The 24,921-nt window shown below is 37.3% G+C and overlaps 3 protein-coding genes across 16 annotated transcripts in view; 2 read left to right on the top strand and 1 right to left on the bottom strand.

Annotated features, from left to right (window-relative positions):
* Nucleotides 1-5,928, top strand: part of LOC124219597 (uncharacterized) — a 6,388-nt gene extending 460 nt beyond the window's left edge. For 2 of the 3 annotated variants that reach the window (XM_046627355.1, XM_046627354.1), the window contains exons 2-4: nucleotides 817-1,137; nucleotides 1,671-1,820; nucleotides 1,979-5,928. In XM_046627355.1, coding sequence (XP_046483311.1) covers nucleotides 817-1,137; nucleotides 1,671-1,820; nucleotides 1,979-3,292 — 1,785 coding nt within the window. In that variant the 3' untranslated portion in view covers nucleotides 3,293-5,928. The remainder of the gene's footprint in view (nucleotides 1-816; nucleotides 1,138-1,670; nucleotides 1,821-1,978) is intronic. The other variant, XM_046627356.1, reaches the window with a different exon arrangement.
* Npl4 (nuclear protein localization 4) overlaps nucleotides 1-11,522 on the bottom strand; it is a 16,672-nt gene extending 5,150 nt beyond the window's left edge. For 2 of the 7 annotated variants that reach the window (XM_046627349.1, XM_046627350.1), the window contains exons 1-9: nucleotides 9,453-9,576; nucleotides 9,029-9,109; nucleotides 8,352-8,562; nucleotides 7,743-7,890; nucleotides 7,411-7,548; nucleotides 6,951-7,254; nucleotides 6,690-6,827; nucleotides 6,423-6,570; nucleotides 6,083-6,243 (exon numbers count right to left, since the gene is read on the bottom strand). In XM_046627349.1, coding sequence (XP_046483305.1) covers nucleotides 6,083-6,243; nucleotides 6,423-6,570; nucleotides 6,690-6,827; nucleotides 6,951-7,254; nucleotides 7,411-7,548; nucleotides 7,743-7,890; nucleotides 8,352-8,562; nucleotides 9,029-9,109; nucleotides 9,453-9,473 — 1,350 coding nt within the window. In that variant the 5' untranslated portion in view covers nucleotides 9,474-9,576. Of the gene's footprint in view, nucleotides 1-6,082; nucleotides 6,244-6,422; nucleotides 6,571-6,689; nucleotides 6,828-6,950; nucleotides 7,255-7,410; nucleotides 7,549-7,742; nucleotides 7,891-8,351; nucleotides 8,563-9,028; nucleotides 9,110-9,452; nucleotides 9,577-9,698; nucleotides 9,999-11,503 lie in introns of those variants that run through there. The other 5 variants (XM_046627348.1, XM_046627353.1, XM_069136294.1 and 2 more) reach the window with 4 other exon arrangements.
* On the top strand, nucleotides 9,515-24,921 carry LOC124219598 (uncharacterized). Of its 6 annotated transcripts, none has more exons than XM_046627363.2 (12): nucleotides 9,515-9,643; nucleotides 15,550-15,652; nucleotides 17,754-17,845; nucleotides 20,400-20,509; nucleotides 20,627-20,749; nucleotides 20,884-21,036; nucleotides 21,789-21,961; nucleotides 22,281-22,580; nucleotides 22,665-22,855; nucleotides 22,974-23,162; nucleotides 24,064-24,120; nucleotides 24,450-24,921. In XM_046627363.2, the coding sequence occupies exons 2-12, from the start codon at nucleotides 15,559-15,561 to the stop codon at nucleotides 24,681-24,683; spliced, it is 1,716 nt and encodes a 571-aa protein (XP_046483319.1). In that variant the 5' UTR covers nucleotides 9,515-9,643; nucleotides 15,550-15,558; the 3' UTR covers nucleotides 24,684-24,921. The 6 variants fall into 6 exon arrangements, with proteins under 6 accessions (XP_046483319.1, XP_046483318.1, XP_046483314.1 ...); XM_046627362.2 differs by lacking the exon at nucleotides 9,515-9,643 and adding an exon at nucleotides 12,516-12,882; XM_046627358.1 differs by lacking the exon at nucleotides 9,515-9,643 and adding an exon at nucleotides 14,182-14,256 and having other exon boundaries at nucleotides 21,789-21,955.

The following is a 24,921-nucleotide window of genomic DNA, read 5'->3' as shown; positions in this document are numbered from 1 at the left end:
ACGATCCTATTTTGTATCCTAAAAATAATTATCAACATCGAATGTTAACATTATCTATCTATTGTGGCTAAGCGACCGAAGTACCGAGCATTTCTCGGTCTCGTCTTATGTATTGTTGATGAAGAGGGGAGTTTCTTCCAGTTTCTTCTACTGTGTGTGATTGCATTTATACCCTACATTGTATACATATATCTTATATTCCGCCAATCGGATTTCCTCCAATCACTGCTGATCAGCCCGTTAACAATTGATTGCTTCAGCTCGCTATCTCTCCCCAATCGTTTGCGAATCCTGAGCGGCCTACGACTAACCCCCTAAATAAATTCTCAATCCACGTTGCATTCATTCTCGTCAAAACCACAGTCTCGCCTTTACGAAGTATGGAACCCGAGTGCCTGTATTCAATACGTGTCCTGGCTCCTCCCACCACCCCACCCCCCATGTTTTGGCGGGATTTCGTGCGCACGCGCGCTGTCCTGCAATATGTCATTTTTCGTCTTACAGAAAAATGATCGGCAATTGTTTTTTTCGATGCCTCCCCCCTCCACCCAACGATAAACCCAGTGCGAATTTCGTCACACTCGTTATTTCCTTCATATGTACTTGTAAGAGAGAGAAAATAATGATGATATGGATGTAAATCCATTATCATCACTTGGCTGTCTCTTCATTTTCTTACACTAAATGTAATCGCACACACTTTTTGTCACACTCTCGGTTACGCGAAAGGAATAGTCGCACGATCGCTTTGCAGAAAATTAATGAATTGAAAACGAAATAAACACACGATTGGCTGTTATTTATTTACATGTACAGATGCTGGATCCGAGCGTACTAACAGATCTAGAGGAGCTGACGCTGTGTAGTTATTGCAAGCAGAAATTTAACGACACGGAACAATGCCCAAAGTACCTGAGCTGCAAGCATCACTTCTGCTTACGATGTATAGAAAACAATCTGGTTAAGGGGCGACAACTAGTTTGTGCCCATTGCTGGAAGTCAACTGAACTTGGACATCAAGGACCCGATGCTCTACCCACACATTCCTCTCTACTCGCCCTTGCCAATAACTTTTCGCACCTTAAAATCAACTCTAACAACATCACAGCTAACAAACCCACCGATAAGGAAAGAAAGGTATCCAATAACGATGAGAACAAGTCAATATCATTCAAACATCCTACTTATTGTTAACATTTGTCATGTTAATCTTAAATTCTCAAATGAATGTGCCGAGGAAGCTTTGTTGAGAGTTGAATACAGAATATTGGAAAATGTCGGAAGTAGTGTTCTCGAAGAATCAGAGTATGCCACATATTGAGAAAAGAAACAAGTCAATTTCAGAAACCACTCTTTTAATGGGAAAAAAGCTTTATAAAGGAATGCATCATTGAATTATCTTCCCTAAGTTGAGAATGCTAGGTAAGCAAGTGGTTAAGTGATGTGCTGGCTGAAGGGTGAAGCCTTACTATGGAAGGATTTTTTATTAATCAGATCATGATGTAATGTCATCATTGTTGTTCTCACTCAACTTGACATACCGTGTACACATATACGCAATGATGTGAGAGCGGGCATGTGTGCATATTTTCAAATGTACAGGCTGTTAGAAAAGCAGACAACAAGGCTTGAGCCTGTTTTACAGAGCTAAATTTTTTCAATACTTTCAGAGTGAGAACTGCCACACACATGGTATGCCATTGGCATTATGGTGTGCAACTTGCTGTTTGGCGCTCTGTCGAGCCTGCGCCACACCGCAGGAACATCCTGGTCACCAAATTAAATCACATACAGATGCCAAAGATCAACTCATAACCGACGTAAGTACCAGATGACTTGATTAAAAAAGTGAGATCTTTTAAAAATTCCTGAAAAACAAGCTTTTGTACCCTTACAAAGTTGAATGAAGTGACATGTTCTGCCCCTGATTTTAGCATAAGACATAGAACTAGGGAATAAAGTAAAATTAAATAAACAGGTTCAACACGAATTGGTAGCAATTCGAAAACTATCGACGGAGATTCAGAGACTGGTTATGCAGCAGCGAGAGTTCTTAATAAAAGTGTTAGAGGCCTGCGTTACGCTGAAGACACGAGTAGAGACAGATTTGCAAAATGGGTGGAGCTACTATCCAGAAATAACAGAGGCACGAGAAACGCTGGGAGAGGCCAAGGCGAGTCTGCAGATGATTGAAAATCCCGGTGACATTTACAACTTGCATACCCAACTAATTTTAAAGAAACAAAGGTTGCAAGCCAAGTATCAAGAGGCTACAGTGCAATGTCAACTTGACGATTTAATCGGTAATTCAGGTGTAGTATTCGACTTTACCCTGTTGAAACAAGCCTTGGCTAGCATAAACATGGGTGAACCCGCCATACCGCAACCTCCGGGTGGAAGCGGCAGACTACACGGTCACCTAGCAGCTTCCCAAAACCCGATATTGTTCCTGGCAAACTACTGTATGTCTCAACTATACTCGAGGCACATGGCCAACAAGCAGCACGTGCAAAATGGGTCCATTGAATTTCATCCTAACATGATACCAGCACAACCTCCTCCTCCTCCATTGCACGTTCATCAAGGCCCTCCACCTCCATCGCAAATACTAGTACCCACTGGGTCGCCATCCGTGACACAACCACCACCGGCACAACCGAATACGATACTCCATCCCCAACAGTCCGCGTTTATTACCGAGGTTGGCACCAGCAGCGGTGCTTTGGTTGCAGTTCATTCACCTCCTCAACCACCGTCAGGCACCATACCAACGACGATGAGAGGCCCCCCTAATCCATATCCCCTTTACTATTTTAATATCGATGTTAACGGAGCTCCACAAGGTAGAATTGTGATAGAAGTTAGACCGGATGCAGCGCCAAAGATGGCAAAGAATTTCAGCGTGCTTGCAACAGGTGAGATAGGGGTCGGATACAAGGGCTGTACGATATTTCAATGCTGGGAAGGAGAGTCGGTGATAACCGGAGATTTTGAATTAAACAATGGACGCGGAGGTAGAAGTATATTCGAAGATGGATTTTTCATGCCCGACGATACAAAGTTTCCAGCAGTAAGAGGTGCTGTAGGTATGAGAAGAACGCAAAAACGACACGATAACTTGGGGATGGTTGGTTCCCAATTTCGCATAATATTACAGGAAATGAGGGGGTTCACTGGGATATTTGGCCATGTAGTAGAAGGTTTGGATTTAGTGGAAAAAATTTCAACCTATGGTGATCAGACTGGTAAACCGACGAAAACCATACTGATTACTAAATCTGGTAAACTGTAATGATTATGTTGATGCGCCGATATCAAAGTCTATATTTTCGTGATAGAAAGAGAAATTAGGGAAACGGCTAGAAAATTGTATAGGTACGATTGTAAATGTTGCATCGCTATAAATGATGTTTTGTCGTATGCGCCTCTGGTGCTCTGTACGTTAAGTCACAACTTAATTACTATATATAACAATAGAATCTAAAGAAGTTGAATCTATTTTTTGAAAGTGGTCGCATTCAAATAAAAATCCATATTTTGCTATTGATTGGGATTTAACAAGGTTCTATGATCTACAAAGGATCGATACATATGTACCTCGAAAATTGATCGTAATATCAATACAAGTAGCTAGCTATATATGAATACGGGATTTTTCTTTTAGAAGAAGTTCGTCATTTATTTTGGCTATCGAAATATTTTATCTAGATTTGAATCTGTCTGCAAACGTCAGTAAACGACAGAATTATGGAACTCCTTGCGTCTTACAATTGGGAGTTAGTCTATAAATGGAATCTATGTTATAAGCGGACAATGATATATTTTTAGATGAGGGCTAATTTTTGGCCGAGATCCGACAAGTTCGTTATTAGAACGTACATGAACGTACAGTTTGTGTGGAATTAATCCCAAACGGTTAGAAAAGGGACCTACGTATCTTCATTAAGTGACTGTTGTATATCGCAGTGAGAATGAACATGATACACATGCATTGTGTATACATGATATACTCTTTTCAGATAGGTTTCATTTTCATCATTAGTTTTTAAGTCTCAAAGGTAGTATATCCCGCCTCTCGTTCCGTGTTACAAATAGTGAAGCGCCATTGTAATCGAAATTGTGTTGAAAAAATTAGATCTCAATATACAATGTACAAGAAGGCCTAACTATAATATAGTATATAGAAAAATATTAAACGTCTCTCGTAATATCTGGTCGAAAACGAATGAATATAAGCGAATATATTAATCGAATCATTCCTTGATACTGTATATCGAAATGCTACGAATATGTAATATGTTACTATAGTCGTGTAAAACCCATCGTTATGTATTATAATACTATTATTATTATTATAAATATTATAGTATCTGCTCGTCCTCGTTGTCGTCGCAAAATGCCTTTTTTGGAAACCTCAATTGATGTTGAACTTGAAAGTTTTAACTCTTGTTAATTAGCTAATAACGACTATAACCACGTGTACCGCATTACGATAAATTATAAATACCGTTATGAATATCGATTAAAAGGTGGCCACTCCGAATTCCTTCCTCTTTTCAATTTTGTGTTAGAAAAAAAATATATCACCTAGGCTCGACGTACCTAACGACTAACATTGACTTGAGCGAAGTCAGTGGCCAACCTGTACATAGATAACGAATGAAATATATATATATATATACACACACACCCACAAACATACTTTTCTGAATGTGACAAAGCAGTAGCATATAGCTTATACTACAGATATCGGATACCGTCGATTTATCCTTGCCTTTGTCTTTGATGGAAACGATTATACTTTGTAAATTATCATATATTTTCCCCCATATACATATATGTATCTATAAAAGTTAATTAAATTGTTTGTTTTTTTACATTTCCTCTGCCAACTATACATTTTATAGGAAATAGTACGTTTACCACTTCGTCTAATTGTGGTAACATGAATCAAAGAACCAAATTAGTAAAAATAATAATAGTTGTATATGTACAAGGTAAACAATTGTTACCTAAGACATGCTGTAGATTTAATCGACCATTTTCCAGTTATAAACTGTTGCCATTCTTAACAATGCAAGTACTTCACTTGGTCCAACTTTTAGTTTTATATTTTCAAATTTAGGTTTATTACTGTATTAGTTAAAAAAACCGAATAGCTCGTTGCGGCAAAAGTATATTTATAATCTACTATGGAAGATAATGAATATGAAAAGAGATAATTAAGAGCTTGTTATGGGAGAAGTAAAACTTGCCACATAGGGATTATAAAAGCAGATCATAATTATAGAGGAAATTGAAATGTGAATGTTTGATCTTCAGGTAAGAGGGTGTAAACAGTATATCATTTATTCCAAGAAATTCCCTCTTTCCAGAATTTCGAAATTGATAACAAATTTTCAATTTCTCTACTATTCCAAATCATACGACTGTCTGAATGTGTTGGATGTTACAAGACGGTGTGTGGTGAATTAAATTTGCAACGAATGATTAGAGATTTATGGCTCGCAGTAGTTGAGAAATTCAAAATAGTAGTTGAAATTGAATATATAGCCACTGTTATAAGCAGCAGAAATATGAATTAATATATGTATACAAAAGAATATATGTATAAATGCGATGGTAAAAAAAAAAAGTTAAATGTAAAACGAATTCGAATAGCACCGTTGGAAATAATTAAGTTACGTGGTAAGAAAATTCTTAATATCACAAAGCATGTTATTAAAATCGTTGAAGATCGTATAACCGAAGGATTGTGAGCATTTCAATGATACTGTAATTGGCGATTTACTTTTTAACGAGAATAAACGGTGATTATAAAAATTAATGTTAGACGACCTCATCATTGTAAAACATGTGAACCATCCAATGTATATGTGCGCGAAAAAAAATGTTTGAAAATAAAATAAGTACGTGACGGAAACTTAATACCGCAATTAATTTCTCACTCCATATATATTATTTTATTGTTTAAACGAATATTGGAAAACAGCTGAAATTGAATTTACCCACCCAAGAAACCTTACAACATTTCATAAAATTCAATAAGGGCAATTCAAAAGAAGAGGAAGTTGTCACTTACCTTATAGTAAACATCAGGAACATATTGCTTATCTGTGGACTCAATAACGTAGCCAAGCTCCTGCGCATCCTTGGTTGGGACTAGACACCCATCACGTACCAATGCCATGCACTGATTAGAGACTTCGTATCCTTCCATGTGCACTTGATTCTTATCGTCACCTGGAGATCAAAGGAAAAGGTAAAGAATATTCTGAGAACAGTTTTTGATTGCAATGTAAAACGAAAGGCTCTGATTTACTAGGAGGTGCACTGCAGTAAATTTATACCATATTGTACCGAATAATACAGCAAGCGCGATAAACACTCTGATTAATATATTGTTAATAATTATACATTACCTGTGACACAGACTGTGACGAACTTTGAGCCAAAATAACCACTCGGTGAAAAACGGCATGGATTCGGATGCTGGTTTTGAAAGTATCCTGCCATAATACACTCTTGTGCTGATAAAAAGTGACTGTCTATATTTCTGACGTGTTTCACCTGGAAAAATACACATTCATATGCAATTAATTATTTTTGAATAACGCATTATCCACAGATCTTGTCGCGGCGTTTGTTTCAAAATGAAAATTAAAGCTTGGACGTCAGCCAATACGTACCGTGCCTTTTTTGACATCTTCAGCAATTAAATCTGTGAATATCCACCCCACTCTTTGCAAACCAAGAAGTCGAGCAAGTTCGTCGACTAATTCTTGTCTTGGATCTGGTAGGAGAGATACAGTATCTCTCGTGCTGTCCTGAGAGGAATTATAAGCCATTTGTAGATAAAATAAATATAAGTTTTGTGATTTGAAGAGCTTTAATATGTTACTAAAGTCGAAGATCATTCGAATTGTTCTTACGAATATTGAACAACTTACTTGTGGAGGTTCGTATATTGCAGCAACTACAGCCCTAATGCCTAGGGGTACGTCTGAGTGTATTTCATATCTACCATAGAGGTAACCAACACGTTGATGTCCGGTACTACGCCAGTAGTTCAAAAAGCGCTCCACTAGACTAGCATTCTCAAACATGACGTTATCAACGTGACGATACTGTTGCCGATTCAACGTGATAGCGTTGGGCTGACATTTACTGCAAATCCCACGAGGCCATGGTGGGTGATCTTTGCAGCCTGTCTTTATGCGACAACTTATGTCCTCCAGTTGAAGAAATTTCCCTCTGTGAAAGATGATAAGTTTTAAATTAAATTATAATGCCGTTTCATTTCTAAAAATTCACTTACTTCTATCAGTTGTAACATTATAATTATGACTTCCAAATATTTTTAGTGTCACAGCTTGACTTCAACATCGAACTCTCTACGTAATGACATACCTATCAACCCCAGCTGTGAGCTTTCTGAGGTACGAGTGGAATGATAAATGCTTGATGTTTTGTTCCTTGAGGTATGCTTCATCAAATGGTTCTAATGGTGAGCAGTGCACGCAGCACCCGTTTGCACCATGGCGGCATCTGTAAATATTAGGATCATGAATAGCAATAGATATTAATCGAGTACTCGTCTTAACTTAGAAAATTTCTGAATTTCTTTTCACTTAAAGTCGATCTAATCTCTCAAAATTGACTTTTGAGCGCTCAGGGGTACATTTGTAGAAAAGGAATCAAACGGATAGGCGATGTGAATGATAATCATACATTAGACTCACAATTTCTCGTCACGCTTCTGCTGTATCTTGCCATCAAGCTTCCACAGTTGTTGATCTACTTCATCTTCCGTGACACTGGCAAGAGGTCGAGATGAATTGATGGCCATAGATCCCTGCGATAATCTGCTCGTACTCGGCATTGGTTCTGCTAAGATCAGTTAACCTTATTAGGATTGAATGTTATGAGGCCGCAGTTGGTAACATTAACATAACAAAATGTTGAAACAAAATTAACTATTTCACAGTTTCGGTATAACTAGAGGAGTTGAATTCACAAGATCTGAGTTTGTAAATGCTATATTACGGTTTACTGCTGATGCATCATTACTATAGCGTTACGAACTTCAATCTGATTTAGTACTTGAAAAATTCATTCTTAACTTACTGCTCAAAATGCTTTTACATTGTGCGACGATCGATATTAACTATAAGTCCTACAAATAAGAGCAAGTATAACAAATCTATTCTTCACCCATTGTCTTGATTGTTTAAAAATTCTTAAACTATGTTGTACAGCGACGAGCTTCCAGTTTACATCAAGCGAAGTTATACCAAAGTACTGCTGGCAATTATTATAATTTATACTTATAACATCTTAGTGAAGATTACCGGCAGGAATATTTATGGAGGCACTACTAGTCGATGGTCCATCCTGTGGCCGTAATACTGTGCCATTGAGGGGCACAAGGTAGACCATATCGCCGTGAGACAATCCTGTTCCAAGGACTGTTTTGCTTCGAGAAGATACGAGTTCATCCTTGTGATTTTTTAGTTTATATAATCCAAAACTAAAGCTGTCCAAGTTAAACGTATCATGTACCTAGAACATAAGAATTGAATTGATGGTGACACCGTAAAGACAACATCATTAATCCAAGTACTTCTAAGCAAACTCTGATTCGCTGTATAATGTTTTCAATAACTAAATCGTGACCAGTTCTTTCCAAATCTGTTGTTATCATTGAATCACGCATTGCTTCGTCACTAGAATAGACAGTATTTAAAAAATATTTCAAGAACAATGACTAGAGAAAAATGTGTTATCTTTACCGACAATAGATGGCTCTCAGCTCAAGCATGATAAACTGTACGCACAAACTTGAGCCAGTGGTTTCACTTATTTTAAGTCACAAAGGCTAGCATTTACAGCGACAACTTGCAAAGAATTTGCTAGTAAAGAAAAATTATGAGAATTGCAATCTGCTCTTACAAATAACAAGCAGAAGTACAAAATACCTTAGTATTAGTAATTTCTTTTGCAAAATAAATTGCCAAATAAGTCAAACCTTTTCAAAGAGATCACGGACTGTATCAGTCGGTCTCACTTCTATCCGTTTGGTGCCTTCGGGTGATTGAACTCTGAGAGTCTGAAAATTGAATGACAAAATAAGGGGTTGCATGAAAGTAATTAGCATCGCAGTGAAATAAATTAACAGTATTTTTTCCCTTTAGGTTAAAAAAGAGAAGAAAATACTTTCGTTACTGTTCTTGAATATTTCAACAATGTATTATACATATATTATATGCATAGATATGTACGTATTATATTTTTCCCCATCGTAGGTAACGACAAAGGCGCAAAACGCGGCGTGGGTCGGGGGGAATGAAAAGGTTACGGCTAATAAATATCTACGGTTATCGGTATAGTGGGCGACTTAATTTGTCGGTTGTTTGAGTCATAGGTGACGGTGCGGATTCAAATAGACTTACAATTAGTGTTGATTTTGACATTTCGCCGGTATTCCAGAAGCATCAGCTGTTCGAGAGAGAGTTTCGAGCCCGCTGCCACAAGGCTTGCCTGTGTTAACAAAGCCCGATCAAAATCCCTAGTCAGCTGTGGAAAAACTGCCGAGTCAACCTTACGTGCCCATAACCTCTCTACGCTAAAGTATTACTACACGGTAAGTTTTGTACTTATAATTATCACTCGCGATCGCACATAACCAGTTACGTTACCCCCTTTATTTTATCGCCGTTCATCAGAGTCCACGATAATCGGTTAATATTCCTCTGCCTAACCGCGCGCAACAACTTTTTAAACGATAAATTGAGAGATATTTCACCCGAGTCGACGACTCGACTCTATTCTCGTCGTCAAGGAGCCACTGACACTCGCGTACCAGCCGCGTGCAGGCTCAATAAAAAGAGGAGGGCCCCGCTTCTTCTAGATGATCCGAATTTTCGTCGGTAACTCTCGCCGTTTCACCCCATTTCTCATAGAAAATCATCACCAGCTGATATATTTTTCATTCTGCGAATCTGCATTCGCGTATTTTAGTCGATAGAGAGAAGGGTAAAAAAATCTCCGAGTTAATATTTAGGAATGGAATAGGATACGTCGATATACGTATAGTATGCGGTACAGTCTGGTCGAAAAACATTTGAAAACAAAAAACTGTGAAATATAATAAATTATCATGTTGAAGTTAGCAACATTGTCGTAACGGTTCATGTTAGCGAAAAACTGTTGTTTCGTGACCATGGTATAGTATAAAATTAGTAAACCTTAACAAAACAAGATATAACTCTTATGATAAATATTAGTTTTTCAAGTTCGTGTTAAAATTGCGAAGTAGTGAAGTTTTTCACGATGTTCCGTTACGATAACGTTACCAACGTCAACCTCGTAATAAATTAGATTCCAAATCTGCGAACTGAAGTTAAACGATAAATTTGAAATTGATTGAAAAGATTATATATCCTCTCGACATCACGCAGTAATGATAAAAACCTTATATCTATATTATTATTATCGCAACATTCTATACTAAATCTATATAATCTTTTGTCCAATTTTCATTATTATCATTAATTAATCAAAAAATATTCTGACAAAACTGCATTGATAAGCAGAAAATGATAAGTTTATGCTTCGTTGAAGAATATAATGAATTCTATGAGACATTTATATCAAGCATTCCCCAAGAAAAATTGCACGAAAGTGCAGCTGATAATCAGACGTTTCGACTCAAATTCGCGAGATTTCGTAAAAAAGAAATTTTTTCTTCTACGTCAGAGGAATATTCGTCTTTCGTCGAATTCAACTACATCAGTTTCAGTCGCACCTTCTAAACGGATGTTTAATTTCGTTTTCTCTCTTCGGACAGTTTTGCGATTAGACTGTACACCCGGTCCGATACATTCTTAAACAGGTTGCACTACACGTTGACTTAAGAATCTGTATACATAGTACGGCTATATTTATGTTACATCTACTCTGTGTATACATAGGCGGAAGCATAGACAACACATTGACACACACATGTATGCACATTTGTGTGTAATGTTGTATGATCATTGCGTGCGTAATTATAATTGCATGTACGCATATTGTGTTATAAAAATAAACACATATAATAAGAATAACAATCGATCAGTTTGGCAGTTAATTAATAGTTCATCTGGGTGTCAGGATGTGTCCGGCATTAACGAGTTACCTCTTTATTCTCTATACATCATTTCACATTTGGATTATAATCGTTGTTATTATTATTTTTGTTTTCACGTTGTGCTAGTGTTGTATAAAGCACGATGTTTTTAAGCTTAATACTGGCAAGTATAATAATATGATTAGTCAATGTTTTGAAATGAATTAACTGCGTAAAACAAATTGTCCTGTATTTCTATGCATCTCGCATTATCTGCGGTGCGTGATCATTAAGCTAAACACTTAGTAACCGCGAGATTTCGACTTTCGTACTTTTCCGTTATACCAAACACCCCTCATGCAAGTTACTAAATGTGACTTTACGTGTTTTTACCTCTCATGTCTTCTCGTTAAATATCCGATCCTTCGCAAGAAATTGGTTTAAAAAATGAAGTCCTAAACCACAGTGGAAATGAATGACGAAACCATTTCACGCGATCTTTTTTTTATCTCTGTTTCTATCGCTATGGCCGGAAAGAACTTCAAAGATTTCGTTACTGATCCAAAATATAAATTTCACCACTCGCCTACATCACACTATGACGTAGTTCATGAATGATTGTGTCATTACTCCTGCACGCAAACAACCTGTCAGCCAATTTTGCAAGCCGTATTGCGCTCGCTCAGGCGTTTATATACGTATACAATACCTCGTGACTTCTAGCTATATAACGCCATAAAATTCTTGTTACGATTCAACAGACATGTATCCGCCACGTGTCTAACTATCATTAATATACCGATGCGAAATCTACGTCAATATCGAAACTCAAAATTTGTAATTCGGTAAACAACATGAAACATGTTTGCATACTTGAATTTAATTGAATAAAATTGAACTTTCGTCGTTTCCTTTATCCACATATAATTGAAATTACGCGATTGCGACAGAGAACATTTCCCGATATCCCATCCGCAGACGTAGCTGCGTATTATATTCCCCGCACATATAATATATATATGTGTGCAAGATTATACTTGTGACGCGTTTACTTTTCTTAAGAGAAAGACGCAAGGTTTTCTACGCGCAAGGTCACCCCAGTTTTTCCAATTCAAAATTCGAATCTACGCGTCGTTATAATAGCGAATTAGTGCGAAGTGGGAAAATCAAAGCCTGGTTTGCGATTGTAGTGGAATTATATCCCGATGATCGCTACCGTCATCGAGTGGCGCGTAGGTAACCCTTGTCTACAAGGAACAACGAAGAGGCGTATGTAGAGAGTGGAAAATACTAGGGATCTATTATTAGGGAGAGAAATGTAGGTAGGGAATCGGAGCGACGCTCTGTGCCCCAAGAATACCGTGGGTTGGCAGGTGGAAGTGTCGAGTGTGTAACCGCACCGTCCTTTACTTCGCAGCTTGGCTCTCCACCTTGTTATTTCTCTGGAAAGATGGTATTTGTCGGGTGGTACCGGTGGAGTGTGGTTGCCTTTCAAGCTCGCCCCGCGTCTTCGCGGCAACAGGTCTGCCGCCTGCGAACTGCACCGACTGGCTTCATCCGTTGCCAGGAGGGTCAGCGCACGCTCAGTCCCAAGACTATTCCTTAATTTTCACTGTACACCACCTGCACTCGGGGGTAGATACCATAAGAAACCGGACTTCATCGCGCGCCATCACTGACACTATCATCGAGTGACAATCATTCTCAGGTCATCGTCATCGTCATCATCTTCGTCTCCTAATTCGTTAGAACTCGAATATTCACCGAACAAGGTATGTCACTCGATTGATTAATGACGGTGTCATTCTTTGTCGGTATAAAGATTGTTATCAAACATTGTACAGATTCTCTTACTTGTTTAAGATCGTGACTGAGAGGGTTTTTACCATTTCGGAAACTGCGTCCAGTTATTCTGTACATATTCCTCTTTGTTTTATAATATAGATCATTGATCATACACCGGCTATACTTGACAGATCCATCTTCCCCAAATCCCGATTTACTCTTGTAACGGGATACTTTATCGATCGATTAGAGCACGCAGTTTCAAATTTTGTAACTACCTCGCAATTTGTTGTATTTCGGTGTTTTTGAATGACAAATAATAGACTATGGATTGAATGTGGATTAAAGATACCGTAGTATTCGATTTTAATGGAATTATAGTTCGTTCAAGTTTTACTCACAGACCTTGATAAATTAACTGCAAATCATTGCATGAAAAAAATATTGTGAATTCCGGCAGGCTTGTGTAGTGGGTAAAATGATGAAATGAGTGGAAACAAATATTTTTCACCTACCGCGACGCGATCTTTCCCGTATAAGTTATTTATTTGCTGCACGAATTCCTGAAAACAATATTTTGGAACCGTACGACCACAAAGGCCTGGCAAAATTCCACGTTTGATTTGATTCCAGAATTTCTGCAACCTACGTAAACGTCATGTCTGAATCTTTATTTGAATTTTCGCTCGTTATGAGCGTACAAATAATTTGTGGCAACAAATTTTGCGAAATTTTTTGAAATGCGAAATAATATAGCTATACATTACGCGAGAAACTAGGTTCGATTTATATAAGCTGGCGCTTTATTCGCAATGTGACGTAAAGGCCGAAGAAATTCGCGTACGCGTGCCATTTGCCGTAATTCCTTTGATTCGATAAACAAGCTACGAGATAGTGTTACAACGCGGAAAAATTTGAACAACAAGCTCTTCTTAGTTGCAAAAATCCGATTATTTTCAGAAAAAAAGAATATTCTATGCGGAGTACATTGTTGGTGACGTAATAACGATTAAATACTGCTTTAAAATGCAAATAATTTCGCGAATTGCATATTGCATTTTACGATAGTGACGGTTGCATGTTATCTTGTCAGTTTTACCTTCCGCGCACGTGGACGGTAAATTATAGTTACAAACAATCTTGGCATTCGATGGTGCCGCCAAACATGCAGTGCTTACAAAGCTTCTTTATCCTCTGGCACGGCATGCTCGCAATTAATTTTACTCACTCTCAGCAATATTCACGCTTTTACTAAAATTGAAGTTCTGAATCTTAAAGTACGAGTTACGAATGTCCAGCTGATGTCTATCGACTTAAGAATCAGATTTAAACGACGTGTTCGTAACATTGGAAAAGAAAAAGTAATTTTCGCTCCACAGGGATCACAAAGATATCAAGTAAAAGACTCGTGTCGCTTAAAAGTGAACCGAACATATGATCTTTCCGAAAATTTTAACAACTAGGCTTTCCTAGCCGTTTTCACTAAACAGTTAGTTGAATCAGTTGTATTTTTACTATTCTTATTTCACCAAATCTGCCAGTAACTTACCTTATGCAAGGGAAAAATTCTCAGCACCACGTAATAAGTCGCGGTGAAAGCGGATAACTTTTTTTCCAAGTGTGATATACATGAAATTGACAGGAAAAGATTCGACGAAAAAAAAACAATGCTAAAATTCTCGACTCGCCAGAATTGATCTTGGCCCAGATTTTACGTCCTAGAAAAAATTCTAAAAGAACCGAGCAATTAGAAAACTTGGACGACTTTCAATGATTTTGCGACGACAGGTTGCAAGTAGTTCAAACAATTAGACTAAACTTGTATGCATTCAAGGTCTACACATCCAGGTACTGGCAAAATGTAAAAGAGGAGGTCACTCTGTATAGTCAAATTTAAAAATAGCTCCGGACGTAAATTTTGACAAAAATTTAATTTATCTCAGCCGTGTTTCGTAATCGGTTCGAAAATTGTACAAATTCATTGTTGAACTGGTAGTTGAACATCAATCTGTATACTTACCCTGTTTTCATATCTTGACAGCAGCGATAAACGTATTTTCGTTTTTTTGGAAATTGGCTAAATTCACTTGTAATACTTTACAAAACTATCTTACAAGCTTCGTAATAAGTAATACTGCGATAAATTTTCGAGGTGTGATAAAACATGACTTTTTAGCACCGCTGATTCTCCGATCTTATCTCTTTCGTTGCAAGTTTCGGTACTCATAAAAAATATCCGCATCGTTATAATATTTTTCTCATGTTTTCGCTCTTCCTTGGAAAAAGTAAATGCAACCCCGAAATTTCCTCCCTTCGTTCAGATTAGCAGTTTTTCTTCTGAAAGTTCACAATCGTTTTAAATTAAAATTAAAGCACCGATCAAGTTGGTCCAAAAGAACCATTGAATTGAAAAATCGTCGTTGTTTATTTCTATGCGAGTAAAAGTATTTTTTGGCGATAGATAAACTAAAACGAGTTTTCAAATGTCAAAACTTTTATTTATTAGTTTGAACAATCATGCTGGCCATATTTCAATAACAGCATATTACACCTATCATATTATGTACGCCCTGATTTCATTGTCTGTAAAACAAAACCTTGCGTAGAAATGCGATGAAATAAACTGAGCTAATTTTTGTTCGATAAAATTGCAGGCAGACAATATGGATGATTCCGAGGAAGTCGGTACAATCGTTGAACTGTACATCTACGATCTGACGAAAGGAATGGCTGCTGTGATGGCACAAATGCTGATAGGTAAGAAACTCTCGTAATTTGAATCGCTAAAAATCGACACAGACAATGGAGATTGTGCTTCGATTAACGGCCACTTATCGTCGCAATTTATCATCGCTCTACTTAGGCAATACTTGTTCTCAAAATACTTGCCAAATTTGTTGATAATTTTAGATATTTCGAGTATACCAAGCACCAAGCATTGATGTTATATAAATAAAATTTACCGTTGGATTAAAATAGGCGGTAGCGGCATTCCGCATACTCGTCCTCCCATCATAGGGTTACGTGTTGTATACATACATACCATGAATTATATTTTGACGCGACATGAGTCGTTAGTCATAAATAATTTTATGGATGTACGACATTCCTATCGCGTCGTTAAATCAAACTCTATTCACACGTACGTATATATAGTGGAATAAGTTTCTTTCTTTCTCTGGAGTGTCACGCATGATTGTAACTCATCTTACACTCGGCCACCTTCTTGCTGAGAAATATTTTCGCCAATATTTTCATACGTGAAATTTCTGATCGAAAGTTACCTCGCGTTCAAGTTGTATCGCAAAAAATTTTCTGATGTTTCTAAATGGTACCAAGAAAGTTTCGAAATTAGTTTATCGGTTATCAGTTGTCGGTAATTGGTGACAATCACGTAGAAATGATCCATTTAAAAACGAAATTGATCTTTGAATCAGTTTCAACTACAGTGACCGTAACAAATTTTTGAAAAAGAAGCCTGTACTGAACAGTGGCGTCGGTGATAATTTTGATTGAAACAAAAATGTCCACCATTAGTTTAATCATTCATAATTTTTTTTTCTCCTATTTAACTAATAATTTAAAATCAGTTTCAAACAGGCTGAATCTTCGAAATCTCTATTAATGATCCTTGCAGATCGTTACGCTGAAAATCTTAAAGTTTATTGTTACACACCGGTTGGAATATATTTTTAAGAGATGATTATTTTCCAACGTACGTTAGAGTTCATTCCACGATGAGTGATCTGTTAGCCAACAATCGGTATTCGAGGAACGTTTCATCTCTGTCCGTAAGCACATAGATCAGCTGCAGCCAAATATATATGTATAGTTATACTGCGTAAAGGGGTTAGAGCTTGCAGGTCGTAAGATTTCTGGCAACGGTTTGACCTCATCGTAAGTAATTTTCTTCTAAAACTAGCTGGAAGCTGCGGGAGGCATCTTCCTGGTTATATTTATCCCCTGTGACTGGGGAACAGGTTGGGTCACAGACCTCGCGTCCCACTGTCCGATGCAGAGAAGAAGCTGCATTTATCCGTAACTGTAGCAGCGGCACCCGCGGGATGAAATGGTCGGACGTGGCGAACACCACCATACATAAATACGTATACATGCAGTCTCTATACATATTCGGATCGTATATTTATACATGTATTATACGCTGCAGACCTCTCGTCGGGCCTATCTAGTTACGCAATGATTACCCCCCATTTATTATACAACCGCAGCTGGAGGAAATCAGGGATTCGGTACACACGCAACTTCATAAGTTTGATTGCCGGTGTCGCGTCTTGCCGATTTGAAAATTGTTGGAAGTTATATGCGTTTGTAAATTTCGAAACGTGGAAAAAATATAAGTTATCCATTCTTAAAGGTAGACTTTCATCCTGAAATACTCGACGCAACAAGGATCGATGACTTTACGAAGAAATCCGACGACGATCCTAAGATAAATTTACATTCGTTTCTTGAATACTGGACGGGACAACTATGCGCAGTAAACAAATTCGACGCATGTGTTCGACTTATACGCGTTTTCCTAATTCCGTGATATTTTTTGCAGGACTTTCATGCCAAATCTATAAATTATACTCGCGAAAACAGACTAACGTACGCTACGCCCGTCTTTACCGCGTCATCGGAACATATATGTTCATACACGATTTACGCTGCGCAGAAATATTTTAGATCGACGGATATTATTGTATGTAGTTTGTATCGCTCAACGTATGACGAATGTATCATTTTTAACGTCGGCGTTCGTCATTTTTAACGAAAGTGTAGACTTCTCTGAACGGTTTTTCGTCACTAACAAATACTCGTATCAAATTTCAATTATCACTTTTTTTCTTTTCAGGAAGGAACCTTGAGGGGATCTGGCATACAGCTATAGTGGCCTACGGACGCGAGTACTTTTTCGGGCCAACTGGCATTCAAAGCGTTCGTCCGGTAAGAGATTGAAAAAAATTACTTCATTTCGAAAGTTGAGACGTTAAATGTGTAATACGTAGGTATATCTACTTGTACCGTTGTACCATTGTCCGAAGTCAAATTAGGTCGGCGTCTCGTAGATTTGTTTGAAAATGGGAAGTATCGACGTTGTTCAATTTTGCAGTTATTAGAAACACTCGAAACTTGATATTACTTCTGATCTAAAACGTGGTCGACAAGACGCTTGGACAAAAGTCGCGACAAGGACCGTAGAGTCAAACATGGCGTCCATGAGTTTCTCCGTTCGCACCTCACAATACAGTTGAATCGTTGTTAGAATAAAACTATAAAATGTCCACGATTTCAATCGTGCAGGTGTCAAAAAAGTCGGAAAGCTCTAAACCGTCGTTAAACTAAAGCGTGGTAAACAGAAATACGGTATTAAAATCACGAGGTGGTAGTTCAATTCCAACATGGCGCCCATAAAAGCCTACCGTCATATTTTTTCCAAGTATAAATTGCAATACACGTATAGAATAAGCAAAAGCATAAGGAAAGAATAGGAATATCGTGACACGAGTAGAAAATAGATTTTGAGAGAAGTGGAATATGCGAATCAAGTTGAAAGCTGGAAAAATCGCTAGCGTTAGCATAATAGTAGAGGTACGTCATGGTTTCGCCGTCGGTGAGTCCGGGGCTTGGCTATACGATACACTAGGCATACCGGGACTAAATTTGGTCCGAGGACAACTAAAAATATCTCCAGGTTCGTAGGGGCACTCTCTCGGCTCTCTCGACGACTCTCTTAGCTCTTTCCCGAGACCATCATACTCGTATGTACTTTCCTGCCCGGTCTCTCTTCGCGGGCGAAAGCTGTCGCCGGTAAGTCTGCCTCCTCGTGCATATCCTCTTCGTCTCCTCGTCTCATCTTCGTCTCTGCCCTGACCTGCCCCTGCCACCGCTTCGTCGAGCTCTATTAATTACTGGGGTATATATTCGTTACGTCATAGCGAACAGCGCGAAACGCGTAGTGAAGTGAATTATACCGTACCTACTACGTGTCTACGTGTGTGAGTACAAGTGCGCGCGAAGTGCGGACCCAGATTCTCATTTTTTTCACTGAAAAGTGCATGTATACATCATAGCACACCTTTTGCCACAAGTTAAAAATTGTTCTTTTCATTTATGATTCAAACATATTCCTTCTGTTACACATACGTGCTCCTTTTTCCTCACAAATTACGGTATATTGCATTACAGATAGAACTAGCATTCAAACAATTGTATCGCGTGTGACAAACTGAAAAATACATTATTGGAAACATCTCCTAAAAAAAAAAAAAAAAAATTGTTATCCGGTCATTTTTTATTCATTTTGTTTTATTTTTTTATTTGTATTTTCCAATTTAAATCTCATTTTTTTCTACTCGATTTTAACTCCGGTTCGCATTTCTACCCCGTTTATGGGGCTTGTTAATTTTCAATTATTGGATTGAAACCCAGATAGTGTGAAATTTGTATAAAAGCTGACTTGAAGAATGGGTCACGTCAAACTATAGATTTGAAATTTCATACTTTTTCCATTCGAAATTTTGTTGCGGCATGCTGAAAAAAAGGATATGCAAATGAATTTGTGTTCCGTTTTTATCCTCCAGTCAGTTGTTTTAGTTTCATTTTCCGCTTCTCAACCGACGCCGATCAATCGACCTATCGACCTTCGATTGATTCGACGCGCGAAAAAGCCGCGAAAATCTTTCGAACGTATCTAACGTAATTTTGTGATAATAAATTTGAAATAATGACATGTTTTTTGAAAGTGATATTAAATGCGTTCGAGAGCTTTCTTCGTTGAGATATATATTTTTTTTTATATATATATATAAACGCTGTTGATCACAAGTTATTTTTAACCGTTACTCATGTGACAAATTTTTCTGGAGCAGAGAAATTGAAGAAACGACCGTTTGAAATTTCAAAAATCGAGATGTTTTTTTCAAATGTTGTTCTTTCGAAAAAATTTTGTATGCGTGATTTTTAATTAAATGGAAACGAGTTTATTAGCTCAATACAATTTTGATGTCAAACTTTCAAATATTTGTAATCTTACATTGGTAATGTCGATCAAAAACATCACCTCTCAAGATATAATATAAAATAAGAAACGAGGATAACGGAATTGATTTCTTGTAACAAATCGTATTACATCTTGTTGGCAACCGGCACTTGCGTCATGTAATGTGCTAATTAATGCATCAAGCTGATGGACCTTAAAATGCCACATAATTACTAAGGAATTTTACACATCCGTATATTTTGAACTAGGCTTATAGGCAATTACCACAGCCGATGCGCAGCAGATTGGTACACTGCCCACTCTTCTAATTATAGTCATCTTATTCATTGGATGATGTACCTCCCTCGCCTCTATCTAGCGTACCTTATAACTTGGGTGCTCGAATCTTTACAGTGCTGTATAAATAATAATACGAATAGATATGATAATAAAATATAAATTCAATTATATTTTTGGTATATTCTATTCAGACGTGTTTTTCGTTTTTTTTTACTACAGGGTGGAACTGAACTCGGTGAGCCATTGAAGGTGGAGAAAGTTGGTGACACCTATCTTCCGTATTCAGTGTTCCTTGAATACATCAACGGTCTTGGTACCTCGAAATTTGCGTGAGTAATAAGCGTCTTGTTCAAATAAATTTTTCTTTTTGCTTTAAAAGAAGTATTGTACACTCTTGTGCTTTGTCAACCGTACTTACACACATGGCTGTGCGTTGATTCTCTTAGACCCGGGACTTACGACCTGTTCAAACACAACTGCAACTGTTTTACTGACGAAGTGAGCAACTTTTTGGTCGGAAAAGGCATCCCTAAGTACATTCTTGATCTCCCGGAAGAAATACTTAGCACGTAAGTTTAAGGTTCTAACACCGATGTGAATATCTAATAATATTAAATTCAAATCTAATAATAATAAAATAAAATTCAATGTGGCTTGTATTCTAGTAAAATATGAATAATTATAGCTAAAACATATTTTTTAGACCAATAGGACAAGCTCTGCGACCGTTGATCGACACGTTAAGTAACGGAGCTAGTTCAGGCTTTTCAAGCGGTCAAAGATTCGTCGAACCTAGAATTCATCGAGAGGAATCACCTGATTTTCAACGCCTGAATTCAGCTATCGAGGAAGCTAGGTCTGATCGTTTTTCTCAAAGAAAATAGCTTTTCAATAATTTATGCTTGTTATGTAGTGTGATGATAAATAATTCTCTATTTTAAGGGTGATTTGTAGCCAACTAACAACGTAATTTGCTTTTGTGTCACAACTTTCATTGAACTCTACTATTGAACAGAAAAACAAGGTTGAAGAAATACATCCAGAAATTTACAAATATCAAATCTCTCTTATGCTTCTCAATTTTCAGCATGCTTCTCTGCTTTATACTTTCTCAGCCTTCGGTATAGTAGGACTTGTTTTGTGTGAAATTCTTGGTGAGATCTCTTAGCAGTTGGCTGTGCTTGCCTGCAAATCATTGTAGCCTTCACAACTGACGCAAGTCGTCAGAGATAGGGCTGCGAAATAAGGGTTGTTGACTGTATTAAAGTTAACACTAGTGAAGTTCTATGGAACTGCACACCTGTTTTTTTTCTGCAGTTTAACACAGATAATATATACTCTGAAATAAATATTATATACATGAATGTGCCACATGGCTTGCTTTTATTCCTGGCATACCTATTTCCCAATATACTATGAGCGTGATAATATTATGCTTGTAATATTGGCTTAAGAAATTTAATTGTCATTGTTTATCTTTCAATGCCACGGGGAAAAACATCTACAAGCGTAATTTGATGACGACATTACTGTTGAACATTATTTGTACTACTTAAATCTCGATCAAGTATCGTTAACGCATGTTTTACCTGGAATTTTGATTTTTAGATTGAATTCAATAGCTTTGGAAGAAAGGAGGAACGTAATCAACGAGAAGTTAGCAAAGAAAGAGCGAAAGAAAAAAAAGAAGAAGAAGGAGAAGAAAGATAAGAGCAGCAGCGGTAGCGGAAGCAATAGCACTGAACCAAGCAGCTACAACGCAGCGATGGCAGAAAGTGAGAGTATGTCCCCATAGAACACAAATTACACTAATTAACGGTTACTCGTGAATGATGAAGATAATATAGATAAATATATAGATAATATAGATAATATAGATAATATAGATAAAATAGTATAGATCAATCGTTGCGATCTGTATTATCTCATCTTCTTATAATACTACTAACAAAGCTTCATATCAGTATTCCCATCAGAACAATACATGCACACAATGGTGTTTCACAATTTACTAGTGAGTTTTTTTCATATTAAACAAGAAGAGAAAAATTGAGTATTAACTTTAATCACGCATTAAGGAAAATTTCATTTTGTTTTCAGGTGTAATTAGCGAAATACAATCTACCAATGGCGACGCCGGTGCGGAAATGTTACCATCGGACAGAGTGTTGCAAATGGAAGCAGACGAACGACGTGACATTGAAGAAAAAAAACGCCAACGTGATCCTCCTGTAGTTTTCAAAGATACCGTAGACGCGAGGGTTGACTTTGACGCTTTGGTCGGCCTGGTTGATGGTAAACTAAACGAAGCTGAACAGAAGAGCCTAGAGGAACTTCACCAGTACGTGCTGGAAGATGAAGGCTCTTGGGCGCTGGGAGATAACTTCCTGAATTTCATAGGTTTCTATTTTCTATCACAGACCGTACAGAAGGTGAAGTGCATCATTTTTTCTCACCTCTAATGTGATTATTTCTCATTAACAGGACGTTTGCTCTACGATAAATCCCTCGATGCAGCAGTTAGAGTGCGTCTTTTGAACGTACTGGCAGTTGCAGCTCTGAAAGATGATGTCATTTTGCTTTTACACCAAGATCGTAGAGAACATATTCTGATGAATTATGCTTTTGACATTGATCGTCACCCACATGAAGAACAACTTTCCTTATCACTATTTGTAAGTAAACATCTTGGTGGTGTAGTATTTAAATATTTAAATAATCGCCCCCAAAATCAACATGATATCCGAAGGGAGAGTAACACTACAGTAAGATATGTAACGTATATATTTCCAGATGGCAAATATGTTTGAAAATCTAAGCAGTTCCGAGTGGCTCTTGTACATTTCTGAATGGCCCTATCAGAACCAGAACATCAGCAATATCAGAGTGACAACGAAAGTCGCTGTACATTCGCTTCTCTCCGAAACACCCGAATTACAAGAACGAGGCGCAGCAATCATTCACAACCTTGCTTGCAAGGAGGTAAAAACTGTGGTCTGTATCCTATATCCAGCTTATCAATTAACTTTTTTCAACTTTTACTTACAGCTGTTAACTATGTGCCTGACATTATTAGAAAGACGTTATGCAAATTTCACTTTTCTTTGCATGTTTATTGCTTTGTGTAATAATTTCCTATCTCTTATCGATGGTTTCGTGGTGATTTGACATAACGTAAACGACTTATTTACATTCTTGACATTCACGGAATAATGACTTACAACTCTATTATAAAAATCAGTCGGTAAATCACCATTATAGGACAAGCCTATGTACGAGTTCTTCAGAATTTCCTTATTATGGAAACATAGCTTTTGTACGAACGTTAGGCACATGATAAGATTCATTTTACTTGCGTCTTTTTGTGTAATACAACTATCAGACAAAATTTGCATCGAACAATTTGTTTCTATACGTAGCAGTAGGTAACAAAATTCAAAACAGAAGCAATGAATGGTTGTTCAACGGATTGTCACTAACATTTCAACATGCGAAAATTATCAAGCTCTCGTAGCAACTGCAGTTGAGAACAGAGTTCTCATTGTATAATGTTCTCGTCTGTAACATGTATAGATTGTTGTAGCTACAGCCTGAGATACTACTGGATAGAAGTGCTGCCTTATTTCCTGCAGCTTTGGCCTATTATTTGTCTAAACTGATGAGCTATTAAAACTGCTTTGGGTATAGAGTTTCCTACAAAATTTATTCAAGTTAACTGGCATGCTTGCAATATGAATTCAATGGCTTATGGGTACCAGCAATTATTATACTTTACTATGTAAAGCAATAAATGATGATACGTTTATTCGTGTTAATTAAATTCAGCTGCATAAATATCAAAATTCGAACAGATACTTCTGCAGGTATTGGATATTTTTTTCAGAAAATGAACAAAAGCAAAAATCTTCGGCAACTTTTACCAAAAGGCAGCATTTCTAAGGTACAGCTGTTAAAGTCCCTTCTGTAAATAAGTTTATTTGTAAGACAAAATATCAACACAATCTACACAGAATTGAATACTTGCAAATTGCCAACGTATGTTCATTCTTAATTTTCAAATAGACGTTGACTCGAATTGTAATGTGAATTTGAACAGCTATTCATTACTTCCAGTTTTCCTGTTATACCAAATTTGGTTTATATTACGTATAGAATTCGTGCTACACATTTGGTACCAAGGAACACTGCGAATCCATTTCAGCACAATTTTTAAAAAACTGGCTCAGGCACCCAATACTTTTGCCGTTCTTATGAACTCTCTCAATTTAGGTGTTCGATGACGTCGCCGTTGAGCTGACAATGGCACTTCTACAGTACTTCAACAGCAATCCATCCGAGGAGCAATTATTCCGTTGTATGAAAGCACTGGCTCGCTTTACGCAAATCAGCGGACAGGAAGTACCGCAGCTAATTCAAATGATTGGTCCGGAACCGAACAAGTTTCGCGGGGTCTCTCAAAGGGTGGACGAACTAATAGACCAAGTCAATAAGAAACTGCGTTAAACTTGTTATAAATTGAAAAAAATATATAATATAATTTGGATATATATTAAATTATGGTTTTTCAAATGATACTATTAGTTAAAAGGAACGCCCTGCAATTAACAGGTCGTCATTTTAAACCAATTATTATAATAATAAATTAATTGATATCAATTACACGGTTGTATATTAGATAAAAAAAAAAAACTCAATGCGAGAAAAAGCACAACAGAGCTGAAGTTACGTATTTACCTACAAA

This window comes from Neodiprion pinetum, chromosome 5 (genome assembly GCF_021155775.2).
Source record: "Neodiprion pinetum isolate iyNeoPine1 chromosome 5, iyNeoPine1.2, whole genome shotgun sequence".
In the NCBI taxonomy this organism is placed as follows: Eukaryota; Metazoa; Arthropoda; class Insecta; order Hymenoptera; family Diprionidae; genus Neodiprion; species Neodiprion pinetum.
Note: the sequence above shows the minus strand (reverse complement) of the source record. Positions and strands in the feature narration are given on the sequence as shown.